At 41.9% G+C, this 21,041-nt stretch overlaps 1 protein-coding gene across 1 annotated transcript in view; it reads left to right on the top strand.

Moving 5' to 3' along the window:
- Positions 1 to 2,854: 2,854 nt before the first annotated feature.
- The window catches only part of LOC138771928 (protein-glutamine gamma-glutamyltransferase 2-like), a gene marked incomplete at its 5' end in the record, with an annotated part of 57,044 nt that continues 38,857 nt past the window's right edge, over positions 2,855 to 21,041 (top strand). Inside the window, 5 exons of the mRNA XM_069951930.1 lie at positions 2,855 to 3,041; positions 4,780 to 5,013; positions 14,195 to 14,313; positions 18,584 to 18,712; positions 18,785 to 18,947. Coding sequence (XP_069808031.1) covers positions 2,855 to 3,041; positions 4,780 to 5,013; positions 14,195 to 14,313; positions 18,584 to 18,712; positions 18,785 to 18,947 — 832 coding nt within the window. The remainder of the gene's footprint in view (positions 3,042 to 4,779; positions 5,014 to 14,194; positions 14,314 to 18,583; positions 18,713 to 18,784; positions 18,948 to 21,041) is intronic.

Genomic DNA, 21,041 nt, shown 5'->3' with positions numbered 1-21,041 from the left:
TTACCGTCCTCCCTCCGTCCTCTCACCATTCGCTCACCGTTCTCTTGCCGTCTTCTCACCATTCGCTCACCGTTCTCTTGCCGTCCTCTCACCATTCGCTCACCGTCCTCCCTCCGTTCTCTCACCATTCGCTCACCGTCCTCCCTCCGTCCTCTCACCATTCGCTCACCGTTCTCTTGCCGTCCTCTCACCATTCGCTCACCGTCCTCCCTCCGTCCTCTCACCATTCGCTCACCGTCCTCCCTCCGTTCTCTCACCATTCGCTCACCGTCCTCCCTCCGTCCTCTCACCATTTCGCTCACCGTTCTCTTGCCGTCCTCTCACCATTCGCTCACTGTCCTCCCTCCGTCCTCTCACCATTCGCTCACCGTCCTCCCTCCGTCCTCTCACCATTCGCTCACAGTCCTCCCTCCGTCCTCTCACCATTCGCTCACTGTCCTCCCTCCGTCCTCTCACCATTCGCTCACCGTCCTCCCTCCGTCCTCTCACCATTTGCTCACCGTCCTCCCTCCGTCCTCTCACCATTCGCTCACCGTTCTCTTGCCGTCCTCTCACCATTCGCTCACCGTCCTCCCTCTGTCCTCTCACCATTCGCTCACCGTCCTGCCTCCGTCCTCTCACCATTCGCTTACCGTCCTCCCTCCGTCTTCTCACCATTCGCTTACCGTCCTCCCTCCGTCTTCTCACCATTCACTCACCGTCCTCTTGCCATCCTCTCACCATTCGCTCACCGTCCTCCCTCCGTCCTCTCACCATTCGCTCACCGTCCTCCCTCCGTCCTCTCACCATTCGCTCACCGTCCTCCCTCCGTCCTCTTACCATTCGCTCCCCGTCCTCCCTCCGTCCTCTCACCATTCGCTTACCGTCCTCCCTCCGTCTTCTCACCATTCGCTTACCGTCCTCCCTCCGTCTTCTCACCATTCGCTCACCGTCCTCTTGCCATCCTCTCACCATTCGCTCACCGTCCTCCCTCCGTCCTCTCACCATTCGCTCACCGTCCTCCCTCCGTCCTCTCACCATTCGCTCACCGTCCTCCCTCCGTCCTCTCACCATTCGCTCACCGTCCTCCCTCCGTCCTCTTACCATTCGCTCCCCGTCCTCCCTTCGTCCTCTCACCATTCGCTCACCGTCCTCCCTCCGTCCTCTCACCATTCGCTCACCGTCCTCCCTCCGTCCTCTCACCATTCGCTCACCGTCCTCCCTCCGTCCTCTCACCATTCGCTCATCGTCCTCCCTCCGTCCTCTCACCATTCGCTCACCGTCCTCCCTCCGTCCTCTCACCATTCGCTCACCGTCCTCCCTCCGTCCTCTCACCATCCGCTCACCGTCCTCTTGCCATCCTCTCACCATTCGCTCACCGTCCTCCCTCCGTCCTCTCACCATTCGCTCACCGTCCTCTTGCCATCCTCTCACCATTCGCTCACCGTCCTCCCTCCGTCCTCTCACCATTCGCTCCCCGTCCTCCCTCCGTCCTCTCACCATTCGCTCACCGTCCTCCCTCTGTCCTCTCACCGTCCTTCATCACTCTTCCTTATTCTTAACCATGTACTTTTCCCAGATGTGCCTGTTAGATGTGAACTCCAAGTGTGTAAAAACAATTGTGATCACCGCACCATCGCCCTGAGTCAGGAGACGCGGCTTTATCTCAGACGAGGCCAAGAATTCACCATCAGTCCCTCCGTCCTCTCACCATTCGCTCACCGTTCTCTTGCCGTCTTCTCACCATTCGCTCACCGTTCTCTTGCCGTCCTCTCACCATTCGCTCACCGTCCTCCCTCCGTTCTCTCACCATTCGCTCACCGTCCTCCCTCCGTCCTCTCACCATTCGCTCACCGTTCTCTTGCCGTCCTCTCACCATTCGCTCACCGTCCTCCCTCCGTCCTCTCACCATTCGCTCACCGTCCTCCCTCCGTTCTCTCACCATTCGCTCACCGTCCTCCCTCCGTCCTCTCACCATTCGCTCACCGTTCTCTTGCCGTCCTCTCACCATTCGCTCACTGTCCTCCCTCCGTCCTCTCACCATTCGCTCACCGTCCTCCCTCCGTCCTCTCACCATTCGCTCACTGTCCTCCCTCCGTCCTCTCACCATTCGCTCACTGTCCTCCCTCCGTCCTCTCACCATTCGCTCACCGTCCTCCCTCCGTCCTCTCACCATTTGCTCACCGTCCTCCCTCCGTCCTCTCACCATTCGCTCACCGTTCTCTTGCCGTCCTCTCACCATTCGCTCACCGTCCTCCCTCTGTCCTCTCACCATTCGCTCACCGTCCTGCCTCCGTCCTCTCACCATTCGCTTACCGTCCTCCCTCCGTCTTCTCACCATTCGCTTACCGTCCTCCCTCCGTCTTCTCACCATTCGCTCACCGTCCTCTTGCCATCCTCTCACCATTCGCTTACCGTCCTCCCTCCGTCTTCTCACCATTCGCTTACCGTCCTCCCTCCGTCTTCTCACCATTCGCTCACCGTCCTCTTGCCATCCTCTCACCATTCGCTCACCGTCCTCCCTCCGTCCTCTCACCATTCGCTCACCGTCCTCCCTCCGTCCTCTCACCATTCGCTCACCGTCCTCCCTCCGTCCTCTCACCATTCGCTCACCGTCCTCCCTCCGTCCTCTCACCATCCGCTCACCGTCCTCTTGCCATCCTCTCACCATTCGCTCACCGTCCTCCCTCCGTCCTCTCACCATTCGCTCATCGTCCTCTTGCCATCCTCTCACCATTCGCTCACCGTCCTCCCTCCGTCCTCTCACCATTCGCTCCCCGTCCTCCCTCCGTCCTCTCACCATTCGCTCACCGTCCTCCCTCTGTCCTCTCACCGTCCTTCATCACTCTTCCTTATTCTTAACCATGTACTTTTCCCAGATGTGCCTGTTAGATGTGAACTCCAAGTGTGTAAAAACAATTGTGATCACCGCACCATCGCCCTGAGTCAGGAGACGCGGCTTTATCTCAGACGAGGCCAAGAATTCACCATCAGTCTCAGGTTTCAAGACCAAACTTTAAGACAGGAGGATCTGACCAGATTTATTCTCATCACGACCACAGGTAAGACGTAAGGCATCCCGTCCCATATCCTACTACAGTATATGCTCTATCACTATATCCCGTATCATATCACTATATCCCATATCACAATATCATGTATCACTATATCCAGTATCACTATATCCCATATCACTATATCCCGTATCACTATATCCCATATCACTATATCCCGTATCACTATATCCCATATCACTGTATCCCATATCACTGTATCCCGTATCACTATATCCCATATCACTGTATCCCATATCACTATATCCCATATCACTATATCCCATATCACTGTATCCCATATCACTATATCCCATATCACTGTATCCCATATCACTATATCCCATATCACTGTATCCCATATCACAATATCCCATATCACTATGTCCCATATTACTATATCCCATATCACAATATCATGTATCACTATATCCCGTATCACTATATCCCGTATCACTATATCCCATATCACTGTATCCCATATCACTATATCCCGTATCACTATATCCCATATCACTATATCCCATATCACTATATCCCATATCACTGTATCCCATATCACTATATCCCGTATCACTATATCCCGTATCACTATATCCCATATCACTATATCCCATATCACTATATCCCGTATCACAATATCCCATATCACTATATCCCATATCATATCACTATATCCCATATCACTATGTCCCATATTACTATATCCCATATCACTATGTCCCATATTACTATATCCCATATCACAATATCATGTATCACTATATCCAGTATCACTATATCCCATATCACTATATCCCGTATCACTGTATCCCATATCATATCACTATATCCCATATCATATCACTATATCCCATATCACTATATCCCGTATCACTATATCCCGTATCACTATATCCCATATCACTATATCCCATATCACTATATCCCATATCACTATATCCCGTATCACAATATCCCATATCACTATATCCCATATCATATCACTATATCCCATATCACTATGTCCCATATTACTATATCCCATATCACAATATCATGTATCACTATATCCAGTATCACTATATCCCATATCACTATATCCCGTATCACTATATCCCGTATCACTATATCCCATATCATATCACTGTATCTGTATCACTGTATCCCCTGTATCTCAGCTGTATCCCCCGTATCTCAGCTGTATCTCCCGTATCTCAGCTGTATCCCCCGTATCTCAGCTGTATCCCCCGTATCTCAGCTGTATCCCCCTATTGCTGTATCCCCTGTATCTCAGCTGTATCCCCCGTATCTCAGCTGTATCTCCCGTATCTCAGCTGTATCCCCCGTATCTCAGCTGTATCCCCCGTATCTCAGCTGTATCCCCACGTATCTCAGCTTTATCTCCCGTATCTCAGCTGTATCCCCCTATTGCTGTATCCCCTGTATCTCAGCTGTATCCCCTGTATCTCAGCTGTATCTCCCGTATCTCAGCTGTATCCCGTATCTCAGCTGTATTCCCCGTATCTCAGCTGTATCTCCCGTATCTCAGCTGTATCTCCCGTATCTCAGCTGTATCCCCCTATTGCTGTATCTCCCGTATCTCAGCTGTATCCCCCGTATCTCAGCTGTATCCCCCGTATCTCAGCTGTATCCCCCGTATCTCAGCTGTATCCCCCGTATCTCAGCTGTATCCCCCGTATCTCAGCTGTATCCCCTGTATCTCAGCTGCTGAGCCTTCAGACATTTTACACGGATTTCTCCTCAGGCCCAAATCCTTCAGAGCAGAACAGGACGAAGAACGTGTTTCCTATCAGCAGCCTCAGTGACAGGAGAGGATGGAGCGCCAGAGTGACGGACTGCGTCCGTGGTGTATGGTCAGTGTCCATCTCCTCCCCGGCCGACGCCATCATTGGATATTACTCCATTCTCATTAAACTCCACAATGGGACGGCTATAGAGCTGGGAGACTTCATGCTGCTCTTCAATCCATGGTGTGAGGGTAAGTCTGACAGGATGGCTGGTGTACGCACAGGAAGCAGACAGCGCCGCTCAGAGTGTGGTGGTGGTTCTGTGTTACTGCAGCTCCTGTCCCAGGGAATGGGCGGAGAACTACAATAATCGGGCCTGGTCACTGATCAGCTGATCGGTGTGTGGGGGGGGGGACATCAATCATATCAGTCCCTATAGTGCCAGAGAACGCTAATACAAGGCGCCCTGCGGGTTTCTACATTATAGTTATTATTATTATTCCTCCTATATACTCCTGTATAGTGATTACACCTCCTATATACTCCTGTATAGTGATTATTACTCCTCCTATATACTCCTGTATAGTGATTATTATTCCTCCTATATACTCCTGTATAGTGATTATTATTCCTCCTATATACTCCTGTATAGTGATTATTATTCCTATATACTCCTGTATAGTGATTATTATTCCTCCTATATACTCCTGTATAGTGATTATTATTCCTATATACTCCTGTATAGTGATTATTATTCCTATATACTCCTGTATAGTGATTACACCTCCTATATACTCCTGTATAGTGATTATTCCTCCTATATACTCCTGTATAGTGATTATTCCTCCTATATACTCCTGTATAGTGATTATTATTCCTATATACTCTTGTATAGTGATTATTATTCCTATATACTCCTGTATAGTGATTATTATTCCTATATACTCCTGTATAGTGATTATTATTCCTATATACTCCTGTATAGTGATTATTATTCCTATATACTCCTGTATAGTGATTATTATTCCTCCTATATACTCCTGTATAGTGATTATTATTCCTATATACTCCTGTATAGTGATTATTACTCCTCCTATATACTCCTGTATAGTGATTATTATTCCTATATACTCCTGTATAGTGATTATTATTCCTCCTATATACTCCTGTATAGTGATTATTATTGCTCCTATATACTCCTGTATAGTGATTATTATTCCTCCTATATACTCCTGTATAGTGATTATTATTCCTCCTATATACTCCTGTATAGTGATTATTATTGCTCCTATATACTCCTGTATAGTGATTATTATTCCTATATACTCCTGTATAGTGATTATTATTCCTCCTATATACTCCTGTATAGTGATTATTATTCCTATATACTCCTGTATAGTGATTATTACTCCTCCTATATACTCCTGTATAGTGATTATTACTCCTCCTATATACTCCTGTATAGTGATTATTACTCCTCCTATATACTCCTGTATAGTGATTATTATTCCTCCTATATACTCCTGTATAGTGATTATTATTCCTATATACTCCTGTATAGTGATTATTACTCCTCCTATATACTCCTGTATAGTGATTATTATTCCTCCTATATACTCCTGTATAGTGATTATTATTGCTCCTATATACTCCTGTATAGTGATTATTATTCCTCCTATATACTCCTGTATAGTGATTATTATTCCTCCTATATACTCCTGTATAGTGATTATTATTGCTCCTACATACTCCTGTATAGTGATTATTATTCCTCCTATATACTCCTGTATAGTGATTATTATTCCTCCTATATACTCCTGTATAGTGATTATTATTCCTCCTATATACTCCTGTATAGTGATTATTATTCCTCCTATATACTCCTGTATAGTGATTATTATTGCTCCTATATACTCCTGTATAGTGATTATTATTCCTATATACTCCTGTATAGTGATTATTACTCCTATATACTCCTGTATAGTGATTATTATTCCTATATACTCCTGTATAGTGATTATTATTGCTCCTATATACTCCTGTATAGTGATTATTATTCCTATATACTCCTGTATAGTGATTATTATTCCTCCTATATACTCCTGTATAGTGATTATTATTCCTATATACTCCTGTATAGTGATTATTATTCCTATATACTCCTGTATAGTGATTATTATTCCTATATACTCCTGTATAGTGATTATTCCTCCTATATACTCCTGTATAGTGATTATTACTCCTATATACTCCTGTATAGTGATTATTATTGCTCCTATATACTCCTGTATAGTGATTATTATTCCTATATACTCCTGTATAGTGATTATTCCTCCTATATACTCCTGTATAGTGATTATTCCTCCTATATACTCCTGTATAGTGATTATTATTATTCCTATATACTCCTGTATAGTGATTATTATTGCTCCTATATACTCCTGTATAGTGATTATTATTCCTATATACTCCTGTATAGTGATTATTACTCCTCCTATATACTCCTGTATAGTGATTATTATTCCTATATACTCCTGTATAGTGATTATTATTGCTCCTATATACTCCTGTAAAGTGATTATTATTCCTCCTATATACTCCTGTATAGTGATTATTACTCCTCCTATATACTCCTGTATAGTGATTATTATTCCCCCTATATACTCCTGTATAGTGATTATTACTCCTCCTATATACTCCTGTATAGTGATTATTATTGCTCCTATATACTCCTGTATAGTGATTATTATTCCTATATACTCCTGTATAGTGATTATTACTCCTCCTATATACTCCTGTATAGTGATTATTATTCCTATTATACTTCCTGTATAGTGATTATTATTCCTATATACTCCTGTATAGTGATTATTACTCCTCCTATATACTCCTGTATAGTGATTATTACTCCTCCTATATACTCCTGTATAGTGATTATTCCTCCTATATACTCCTGTATAGTGATTATTATTCCTATATACTCCTGTATAGTGATTATTATTCCTCCTATATACTCCTGTATAGTGATTATTACTCCTCCTATATACTCCTGTATAGTGATTATTCCTCCTATATACTCCTGTATAGTGATTATTATTCCTATATACTCCTGTATAGTGATTATTACTCCTCCTATATACTCTTGTATAGTGATTATTATTCCTATATACTCCTGTATAGTGATAATTATTCCTCCTATATACTCCTGTATAGTGATTATTATTCCTATATACTCCTGTATAGTGATTATTATTCCTATATACTCCTGTATAGTGATTATTATTCCTATATACTCCTGTATAGTGATTATTATTCCTATATACTCCTGTATAGTGATTATTACTCCTCCTATATACTCCTGTATAGTGATTATTATTCCTATATACTCCTGTATAGTGATTATTACTCCTCCTATATACTCCTGTATAGTGATTATTATTGCTCCTATATACTCCTGTATAGTGATTATTATTCCTCCTATATACTCCTGTATAGTGATTATTATTCCTATATACTCCTGTATAGTGATTATTACTCCTCCTATATACTCCTGTATAGTGATTATTATTCCTCCTATATACTCCTGTATAGTGATTATTATTCCTATATACTCCTGTATAGTGATTATTATTCCTCCTATATACTCCTGTATAGTGATTATTATTCCTATATACTCCTGTATAGTGATTATTTATTCCTCTATATACTCCTGTATAGTGATTATACTCTCCTATATACTCCTGTATAGTGATTATTATTCCTCCTATATACTCCTGTATTAGTGATTATTATTCCTCCTATATACTCCTGTATAGTGATTATTTATTCTCCTATATACTCCTGGATAGTGATTATATTCCTATATACTCCTGTGTATAGTGATTATACTCATTCCTCCTATATACTCACTGTATAAGTGAATTATTATTTGCTCCTATATACGCCTGTATTAGTGATTACTTATTCCTATATACTCTTGTAATAGTGATTATTATTCCTATATACTCCTGTATAGTGATTATTCCTTCCTATATACTCCTGTATAGTAGATTATTCCTCCTATATACTCCGTATAGTGATTATTACTTCCTGCCTATATCTACATCCTGTATAGTGATTATTATTCCTCCTATATACTCCTGTATAGTGATTATTATTCCTATATACTCCTGTATAGTGATTATTCCTCCTATATACTCCTGTATAGTGATTATTACTCCTCCTATATACTCCTGTATAGTGATTATTATTCCTCCTATATACTCCTGTATAGTGATTATTATTCCTATATAACTCCTGTATAGTGAGTTATTACTCCTCCTATATACTCCTGTATAGTGATTATTATTCCTATATACTCCTGTATAGTGATTATTATTCCTCCTATATACTCCTGTATAGTCATTATTATTCCTCCTATATACTCCTGTATAGTGATTATTATTCCTATATACTCCTGTATAGTGATTATTATTCCTCCTATATACTCCTGTATAGTGATTATTATTCCTATATACTCCTGTATAGTGATTATTATTCCTCCTATATACTCCTGTATAGTGATTATTATTCCTATATACTCCTGTATAGTGATTATTATTCCTATATACTCCTGTATAGTGATTATTACTCCTATATACTCCTGTATAGTGATTATTATTCCTATATACTCCTGTATAGTGATTATTATTCCTCCTATATACTCCTGTATAGTGATTATTATTCCTCCTATATACTCCTGTATAGTGATTATTATTCCTATATACTCCTGTATAGTGATTATTATTCCTATATACTCCTGTATAGTGATTATTATTCCTATATACTCCTGTATAGTGATTATTATTCCTCCTATATACTCCTGTATAGTGACTTATTATTCCTCCTCTATACTCCTGTATAGTGATTATTATTCCTATATACTCCTGTATAGTGATTATTATTCCTATATACTCCTGTATAGTGATTATTATTCTCCTATATACTCCTGTATAGTGATTATTATTCCTCCTATATACTCCTGTATAGTGATTATTATGCTCCTATATACTCCTGTATAGTGATTATTACTCCTCCTATTACTCCTGTATAGTGATTATTATCCTCCTATATACTCCTGTATAGTGATTATTATTCCTATATACTCCTGTATAGTGATTATTATTCCTATATACTCCTGTATAGTGATTATTATTCCTATATACTCTTGTATAGTGATTATTATTCCTATATACTCCTGTATAGTGATTATTATTCCTCCTATATACTCCTGTATAGTGATTATTATTCCTCCTATATACTCCTGTATAGTGATTATTACTCCTCCTATATACTCCTGTATAGTGATTATTACTCCTCCTATATACTCCTGTATAGTGATTATTATTCCTCCTATATACTCCTGTATAGTGATTATTATTCCTTTTATATACTCCTGTATAGTGATTATTATTCCTATATACTCCTGTATAGTGATTATTATTCCTCCTATATATTCCTGTATAGTGATTATTATTCCTATATACTCCTGTATAGTGATTATTATTCCTCCTATATACTCCTGTATAGTGATTATTATTCCTCCTATATACTCCTGTATAGTGATTATTCCTCCTATATACTCCTGTATAGTGATTATTATTCCTCCTATATACTCCTGTATAGTGATTATTATTCCTATATACTCCTGTATAGTGATTATTACTCCTCCTATATACTCCTGTATAGTGATTATTATTCCTATATACTCCTGTATAGTGATTATTATTCCTATATACTCCTGTATAGTGATTATTACTCCTATATACTCCTGTATAGTGATTATTATTCCTGTATACTCCTGTATAGTGATTATTACTCCTCCTATATACTCCTGTATAGTGATTATTATTCCTATATACTCCTGTATAGTGATTATTACTCCTCCTATATACTCCTGTATAGTGATTATTACTCCTATATACTCCTGTATAGTGATAATTATTCCTCCTATATACTCCTGTATAGTGATTATTATTCCTATATACTCCTGTATAGTGATTATTATTCCTATATACTCCTGTATAGTGATTATTATTCCTATATACTCCTGTATAGTGATTATTATTGCTCCTATATACTCCTGTATAGTGATTATTATTCCTCCTATATACTCCTGTATAGTGATTATTATTCCTCCTATATACTCCTGTATAGTGATTATTATTGCTCCTATATACTCCTGTATAGTGATTATTATTGCTCCTATATACTCCTGTATAGTGATTATTATTGCTCCTATATACTCCTGTATAGTGATTATTATTGCTCCTATATACTCCTGTATAGTGATTATTATTCCTATATACTCCTGTATAGTGATTATTACTCCTCCTATATACTCCTGTATAGTGATTATTACTCCTCCTATATACTCCTGTATAGTGATTATTATTCCTATATACTCCTGTATAGTGATTATTATTCCTATATACTCCTGTATAGTGATTATTATTCCTCCTATATACTCCTGTATAGTGATTATTATTCCTATATACTCCTGTATAGTGATTATTATTGCTCCTATATACTCCTGTATAGTGATTATTATTCCTATATACTCCTGTATAGTGATTATTATTCCTCCTATATACTCCTGTATAGTGATTATTATTCCTCCTATATACTCCTGTATAGTGATTATTACTCCTCCTATATACTCCTGTATAGTGATTATTATTCCTATATACTCCTGTATAGTGATTATTATTGCTATATACTCCTGTATAGTGATTATTATTCCTCCTATATACTCCTGTATAGTGATTATTATTCCTCCTATATACTCCTGTATAGTGATTATTACTCCTCCTATATACTCCTGTATAGTGATTATTATTCCTCCTATATACTCCTGTATAGTGATTATTATTCCTATATACTCCTGTATAGTGATTATTACTCCTCCTATATACTCCTGTATAGTGATTATTATTCCTATATACTCCTGTATAGTGATTATTGCTCCTATATACTCCTGTATAGTGATTATTATTACTCCTATATACTCCTGTATAGTGATTATTATTCCTCCTATATACTCCTGTATAGTGATTATTATTGCTCCTATATACTCCTGTATAGTGATTATTATTGCTCCTATATACTCCTGTATAGTGATTATTATTAATCCTATATACTCCTGTATAGTGATTATTACTCCTCCTATATACTCCTGTATAGTGATTATTATTCCCCCTATATACTCCTGTATAGTGATTATTACTCCTCCTATATACTCCTGTATAGTGATTATTATTCCTCCTATATACTCCTGTATAGTGATTATTATTACTCCTATATACTCCTGTATAGTGATTATTATTCCTCCTATATACTCCTGTATAGTGATTATTATTGCTCCTATATACTCCTGTATAGTGATTATTATTCCTATATACTCCTGTATAGTGATTATTATTCCTCCTATATACTCCTGTATAGTGATTATTATTCCTCCTATATACTCCTGTATAGTGATTATTATTCCTCCTATATACTCCTGTATAGTGATTATTACTCCTCCTATATACTCCTGTATAGTGATTATTATTCCTCCTATATACTCCTGTATAGTGATTATTATTCCTCCTATATACTCCTGTATAGTGATTATTATTGCTCCTATATACTCCTGTATAGTGATTATTATTCCTATATACTCCTGTATAGTGATTATTATTCCTCCTATATACTCCTGTATAGTGATTATTATTCCTATATACTCCTGTATAGTGATTATTATTCCTATATACTCTTGTATAGTGATTATTATTCCTATATACTCCTGTATAGTGATTATTCCTCCTATATACTCCTGTATAGTGATAATTATTCCTCCTATATACTCCTGTATAGTGATTATTATTCCTCCTATATACTCCTGTATAGTGATTATTATTGCTCCTATATACTCCTGTATAGTGATTATTATTCCTCCTATATACTCCTGTATAGTGATTATTATTCCTATATACTCCTGTATAGTGATTATTATTGCTCCTATATACTCCTGTATAGTGATTATTATTCCTCCTATATACTCCTGTATAGTGATTATTATTCCTCCTATATACTCCTGTATAGTGATTATTACTCCTCCTATATACTCCTGTATAGTGATTATTATTCCTATATACTCCTGTATAGTGATTATTATTCCTATATACTCCTGTATAGTGATTATTATTCCTATATACTCCTGTATAGTGATTATTACTCCTCCTATATACTCCTGTATAGTGATTACACCTCCTATATACTCCTGTATAGTGATTATTATTCCTCCTATATACTCCTGTATAGTGATTATTATTCCTATATACTCCTGTATAGTGATTATTATTCCTATATACTCCTGTATAGTGATTATTATTCCTCCTATATACTCCTGTATAGTGATTATTATTCCTATATACTCCTGTATAGTGATTATTATTCCTATATACTCCTGTATAGTGATTATTATTCCTATATACTCCTGTATAGTGATTATTACTCCTCCTATATACTCCTGTATAGTGATTACTCCTCCTATATACTCCTGTATAGTGATTATTATTCCTCCTATATACTCCTGTATAGTGATTATTATTCCTCCTATATACTCCTGTATAGTGATTATTATTGCTCCTATATACTCCTGTATAGTGATTACTCCTCCTATATACTCCTGTATAGTGATTATTATTCCTATATACTCCTGTATAGTGATTATTATTTCTATATACTCCTGTATAGTGATTATTATTCCTCCTATATACTCCTGTATAGTGATTATTATTGCTCCTATATACTCCTGTATAGTGATTATTATTCCTCCTATATACTCCTGTATAGTGATTATTATTCCTATATACTCCTGTATAGTGATAATTATTCCTCCTATATACTCCTGTATAGTGATTATTATTCCTATATACTCCTGTATAGTGATAATTATTCCTCCTATATACTCCTGTATAGTGATTATTACTCCTCCTATATACTCCTGTATAGTGATTATTACTCCTCCTATATACTCCTGTATAGTGATTATTATTCCTCCTATATACTCCTGTATAGTGATTATTATTCCTCCTATATACTCCTGTATAGTGATTATTACTCCTCCTATATACTCCTGTATAGTGATTATTATTCCTCCTATATACTCCTGTATAGTGATTATTACTCCTCCTATATACTCCTGTATAGTGATTATTACTCCTCCTATATACTCCTGTATAGTGATTATTATTGCTCCTATATACTCCTGTATAGTGATTATTATTCCTATATACTCCTGTATAGTGATTATTATTCCTCCTATATACTCCTGTATAGTGATTATTATTGCTCCTATATACTCCTGTATAGTGATTATTATTGCTCCTATATTTCGCTGGTTTGCAGATGATCAGGTTTATCTCTGGAATGAAGCGGAGAGACGCGAGTTTATCCTCAGTGAGGACGGCCTCATCTTCTTGGGTGCAGAGTCTTCTCCTCAGCCGCATCCCTGGCACTTTGGGCAGGTAGGTTTCCCAGCAGGGGTGTAGCTAGGAATCATGGGGCCCCATAGCATAATAACTGTATGCCCCCCCCCCCCGCCAAATGCGTCCCAGGGTATATGTATATATGCATCTAATAATTATATAATACCCTCATATCTGCCCCTTTCAAAAGTTTATAAAATCTTTATATACACTATATGGTCCCTTTCACACGGAGTAAACATGGCGTAATTCCGAGCCGGACCTCTCCACCGTGCTCAGTGTGCTGCTGTAAGTGAATGAGAGGGCGCACGCTCGTGACTGGATAAAACCACCGTACCAGACCTGACCAATACCGCCATACTGGGACTGGATAACACCGCCATACCAGACCTGACCAATACCGCCATACTGGGACTGGATAACACCGCCATACCAGCCCTGACCAATACCGCCATACTGTGACTGGATAACACTGCCATACCAGACCTGACCAATACCGCCATACTGTGACTGGATAACACCGCCATACCAGACCTGACCAATACCGCCATAATGTGACTGGATAACACCGCCAGACCTGACCAATACCGCCATAATGTGACTGGATAACACCGCCAGACCTGACCAATACCGCCATAATGTGACTGGATAACACCGCCATACCAGACCTGACCAATACCGCCATAATGTGACTGGATAACACTGCCAGACCTGACCAATACCGCCATACTGTGACTGGATAACACCGCCATACCAGACCTGACCAATACCGCCATACTGTGACTGGATAACACCGCCATACCAGACCTGACCAATACCGCCATACTGTGACTGGATAACACCGCCATACCAGACCTGACCAATACCGCCATACTGTGACTGGATAACACCGCCATACTGTAATTGGATAACACTGCCAGACTTGACCAATACCGCCATACTGTGCTGGATAACACTGTCATACCAGACCTGACCAATACCGCCATACTGTGACTGGATAACACCGCCACACCAGACCTGACCAATACCGCCATACTGTGACTGGATAACACCGCCATACCAGACCTGACCAATACCGCCATACTGTGACTGGATAACACCGCCATACCAGACCTGACCAATACCGCCATACTGTGACTGGATAACACCGCCATACCAGACCTGACCAATACCGCCATACTGTGACTGGATAACACCGCCATACCAGACCTGACCAATACCGCCATACTGTGACTGGATAACACCGCCATACCTGACCAATACCGCCATACTGTCATGGTATAACAGCACCACATTGGGGTACATTACTGGTCGGTTTTTATTCAGTGTTTTATACAATCAGAAAATGTAAGTGAGGGGAAATTCATATTATTATATTCCAGTCCTACAGGAGCTGCAATCACAGGGTGACTGTACACAGTGTGGGACTACAACTCCCAGTGTGCTCTGTCTATGCAGATTGTGTCCCCCTTCAACTATGAGTCTTGGAAGGGGGGCACAGCCAGCAGCTAGACCATGCTGGGAGTTGTAGTCCTACAGTGTCACAGCTCCTGTAGAAGTAAAACCCCCTGCTGCAGTCAGTAGTTGTGTGTAAGCAGCCGCAGTGTCTGTATCAGTGATAGTGTGCTGTATGTGCTGTATACGGGTCCGGGTAGGAGAGGGGGTCAGAGGTCATCCTCAGCGCGGCAGCCAGATAAGGAGCGTCCTCTCCTCACAGTGACAGGAGAGAGGTGGGGGGGGGAGCGCAGGGGCTTTATCTCTCTCTCTACATACTCTGCGGAATCCTCCCGCCCTCTGGCGATGCCTCAGCTGTCTGAGGGGAGGAGTCTGTGTGGAAGCAGCTGTGGTCCGCATGGGGGGACGGGCTGAAGGCGGGCTGTGATGGAGGAAATCAGCAGCAGGCAAGTGACGTTTGACGCACAGGACGGACAGCAGCGGATCCCACTGTGACAGTCCGGAGGGGGGGAGGGGGGGGGGTCGCATACTGTCAGTCTGGGACCCCCAGTCAGTCAGTGTGTGTATATATGTATAGGCATAGATATACATATACAGTATATATATATATATATAGACAAAGATAATAACATATAGTAAATATTTTTTTTTACAATAATCACTGTACAGAACTTAAACATAGTAAAATATTTTTCTGGGGGGAATCGTACAAAGGGTTAATTAAATCTTTTGTATGGTTTCCCCCCAAATATTTTACTATTTTTAAGGCTTGTAAAAAAAAATAAGGGGTGAAAAGAAGCGAAGGTTCAGGTTATAAAGTCTGAGAGGGACGGGACGGAGTTATAGTAAATAGGTCCGAAAACTGAGGAGGAGAATGGATGGGTATATATATATATATAGGCTACAGATGCTGCCTTACTGACATATATATGTATGTACTTGTATCTGGTTCTTGTACAGATCACGAGAGATGAGCTAAAGCCGCTCCTGTACCCTGCTGGATGCATAAATCCAGTGCTCCTCACTATTACAGGGGTGTCCGGGGGGCGGGGATACTGGAGAGGTGTCATACAGGAGGAGCACACAGTCTGCCTTACTGACTGTGCGTGTGTATATATATATACTAGAGCTGGGCTGGGGGAGCACACAATCTGCCTTACTGACTGTGTGTGTGTGTGTGTGTGTGTGTGTGTGTGTGTGTGTGTGTGTGTGTATATATATATATATATATATATATATATATATATATATATATATATATATATATATATATATATATATATGTATATACTAGAGCTGGGCTGGGGGAGCACACAATCTGCCTTACTGACTGTGTGTGTGTATATTGTATCGCCTGGAGTAGTGGATCCACTGGACCGTCACCAGCGATGGCACTAACCTCACCAGGGAGCGGAGTCTAAGGGGCCGCTGGTTTTCACCAGAGCCCGCCGCAAGGCGGGATGGACTTGCTGCAGCAGGCGACCCCCAGGTCGCTACCCCTGGCTTGGTTGCTAGTGACGGCAGGCGAGGCGTGGCAGGAGCAGTAGGCAGGAGATAGTGCTGGCAGAGGTCTGTAGGCGTAACCGCAGGTGACAGGATGAACACAGGAGCAATGGAGTAACAGGGGAGCAGGAACCAGGAACAAGGAGTAGGGACCAGGTAGCGGATAGGAATCAGGAACGACAGGGGGCTGGGCCAAACGCTATGGGAAGCATGTAGAGGCTCCAACACCTGTGGTGGGGCAGGGCATGCTGGGATTTATAGGGAGTGATAGGTGCAATTAACCAATTAGGGACACACTGGCCCTTTAAATCTGAGACAGCCGGCGCGCGCGCCCTAGGAGGCGGGGACGCGCGCGCCGGCCGGCACAGACGGAGACAGGAGCGGAGGAGAGGTGAGGCGCCCCCAGGGGCCGAACTAGCAGCAGCGCCGGGTCCCTGCACAGGGACGCCGGCGGCTGCATGGGGCAGGAGGAGGTCGCGGCGGTGGCCCGGAACACGGGCCGCCGCCGCGGCCGTGACATATATATACTAGAGCTGGGCTGGGGGAGCACACAATCTGCCTTACTAACTGTATGTGTGTGTATATATATATATATATATATATATATATACTAGAGCTGGGCTGGGGGAGCACACAATCTGCCTTACTGACTGTGTGTGTGTGTGTGTGTGTGTGTGTGTGTGTGTGTATATATATATATATATATATATATATATATATATATATATATATACTAGAGCTGGGCTGGGGGAGCACACAATCTGCCTTACTAACTGTATGTGTGTATATATATATATATATATATATATATATATATACATATATATATATATATATATATACTAGAGCTGGGCTGGGGGAGCACACAATCTGCCTTACTAACTGTATGTGTGTATATATATATATATATATATATATATATATATATATATATATACTAGAGCTGGGCTGGGGGAGCACACAATCTGCCTTACTAACTGTATGTGTGTGTGTCACCGGTGATGGGATGAGACCCGGCAAGGGCGCTGTCAATCACTTCTTTTGCCGACAATATAACAATAGACATGAACCCCTTTAGACCTCAATGTGCTGGAATAAATACAATAGTACTCAGCGGCGACATCTTGTGGCCAAAAGTGATTGCTGCAGTTCTGAAAGCGGTGAATAGCATCAGGGACATAAGGAACCTTCTAGAAAGGACCTTGTGTGCCGACTGGAAGAGACTGGGACGCAGCTTGGGGGACACAGAGACCCCTGATTTACTCCTCATTCCCTCTATCCCCTTCAGTTCTTCACCTCAGGAGGTAGTTCTTGGCTATGCTGAGATGGTGCTGATCACTTTACTCCACAGTTTGAGGAAGATATTCCCAGAATATGTCTCCAGTTCCTGAACATGAGTCCCCGATATCAGAAGGATCCAGAAGGAAACTACATGAGGAGGAGCGACCCCATTTACATCATCCAGGAGATCGGGGACATGGTAAGAACCATCCGGAGCTCCCGCTCCCCAGTGTCCCCCAGGTTATACCCACATCCATGTTACTGTGCGCAGGTCGGCAGCTGGGATGAGGCAGACAGGGTGAACTTCATGTGTCAGAATGGACGACCATCCTATAGGTGGCTGAGCAGTGTCCCCATACTGCGCCGCTGGTCCGCAGGGGAATCTACCTCCAACTATGGACACCACTGGGTTTTCTCATCGTTACTCTGCACAGGTGAGGACGATACACACCTTCCCATCTATAACATCCAGGACCCGACCAAATGGACCCTCTCAGTCATAGTCTATGATACTGCAGTACAGGACATGTGCTGTAGAGGGCGCTGGGTGCAGTGTGTGGTGTGTAGTGTGTTGGGTGCGGTGTATTGGGTGCAGTGTGTTTGGTGTAGTGTATTGGGTGCGGGGTGTAGTGTGTTGGGTATTGGGTGCGGCGTGTTGGGTGTGGTGTGTATTGGGTTGGGTGCAGTGTGTGTTGTGTAGTGTATTTGGTGTGGTGTGTTGGGTGCAGTGTATTGGGTGCGGTGTGTGGTGTGTAGTGTGTTGGGTGCATTGTGTTTGGTGCAGTGTATTGGGTGCGGGGTGTAGTGTGTTGGGTGCAGTGTGTAGTGTGTTGGGTGCGGTGTATTGGGTGCGGGGTGTAGTGTGTTGGGTGCAGTGTGTAGTGTGTTGGGTGCGGTGTATTGGGTGCGGGGTGTAGTGTGTTGGGTATTGAGTGCGGCGTGTTGGGTGTGGTGTGTATTGGGTTGGGTGCAGTGTGTGGTGTGTTGTTTGGTGTGGTGTGTAGTGTATTGGGTGTAGTGTGTTGGGTGCAGTGTGTGGTGTGTAGTGTATTTGGTGTGGTGTGTTGGGTGTAGTGTGTTGGGTGCAGTGTATTGGGTGCGGTGTGTGGTGTGTTGTGTAGTGTATTTGGTGTGGTGTGATGGGTGTAGTGTGTTGGGTGCAGTGTATTGGGTGCAGTGTGTGGTGTGTAGTGTATTGGGTGTTGGGTGCGGTGTGTATTGGGTTGGGTGCAGTGTGTGGTGTGTAGTGTATTGGGTGTGGTGTGTAGTGTATTGGGTGTGGTGTGTTGTGTAGTGTATTTGGTGTAGTGTGTTGGATGCAGTGTGTTTGGTGCAGTGTATTGGGTGCGGTGTGTGGTATGTTGGGTGCGGCGTGTTGGTTGCAGTGTGTTGGGTGCGGCATGTGGGGTGTGGTGTATTTGGTGTGATGTGTAGTGTGTTGGGTGCAGTGTATTGGGTATGGTGTGTGGTGTATTGGGTGCGGTGAGTTGTGTAGTGTATTTGGTGTGATGTGTAGTGTGTTGGGTGCAGTGTGTTGTGTAGTGTATTTGGTGTGATGTGTAGTGTATTGGGTGCAGTGTATTGGGTGCGGTGTGTTGTGTGGTGTGTAGTGTATTGTAGTGTATTGGGTGTGGTGTGTTGTGTAGTGTATTGGGTGCAGTGTGTAGTGTATTGTAGTGTATTGGGTGTGGTGTGTTGTGTAGTGTGTTGGGTGCAGTGTGTAGTGTATTGGGTGTGGTGTGTTGTGTGGTGTGTAGTGTATTGGGTGCAGTGTATTGGGTGCGGTGTGTTGTGTAGTGTGTTTGGTGCAGTGTATTGGGTGTGGTGCGTTGTGTGGTGTGTAGTGTATTGGGTGTGGTGTGTAGTGTGTTTGGTGTAGTGTATTGGGTGTGGTGCGTTGTGTGGTGTGTAGTGTATTGGGTGTGGTGTGTAGTGTGGTGTGTAGTGTATTGGGTGCAGTGTATTGGGTGCGGTGTGTTGTGTAGTGTGTTTGGTGCAGTGTATTGGGTGTGGTGCGTTGTGTGGTGTGTAGTGTATTGGGTGTGGTGTGTAGTGTGTTTGGTGTAGTGTATTGGGTGTGGTGCGTTGTGTGGTGTGTAGTGTATTGGGTGTGGTGTGTAGTGTGTTTGGTGTGATGTGTAGTGTGTTGGGTGCAGTGTATTGGGTGCAGTGTGTTGTGTGGTGTGTTGTGTAGTGTATTTGGTGTGTTGTGTAGTGTGTTGGGTGCAGTGTGTTGTGTGGTGTGTTGTGTAGTGTATTTGGTGTGTTGTGTAGTGTGTTGTGTGGTGTGTTGTGTAGTGTATTTGGTGTGTTGTGTAGTGTGTTGGGTGCAGTGTGTTGTGTAGTGTGTTGGGTGCGGTGTGTTGTGTAGTGTGGTGTGTAGTGTATTGGGTGTGTTGTGTAGTGTGTTGGGTGCAGTGTGTTGTGTAGTGTATTTGGTGTGTTGTGTAGTGTGTTGGGTGCAGTGTGTTGTGTAGTGTATTTGGTGTGATGTGTAGTGTGTTGGGTGCATTGTATTGGGTGCAGTG

Source organism: Dendropsophus ebraccatus, chromosome 14, assembly GCF_027789765.1.
Source record: "Dendropsophus ebraccatus isolate aDenEbr1 chromosome 14, aDenEbr1.pat, whole genome shotgun sequence".
Taxonomy (NCBI): domain Eukaryota; kingdom Metazoa; phylum Chordata; class Amphibia; order Anura; family Hylidae; genus Dendropsophus; species Dendropsophus ebraccatus.
This window is presented reverse-complemented; position numbering and strand designations above follow the sequence as displayed.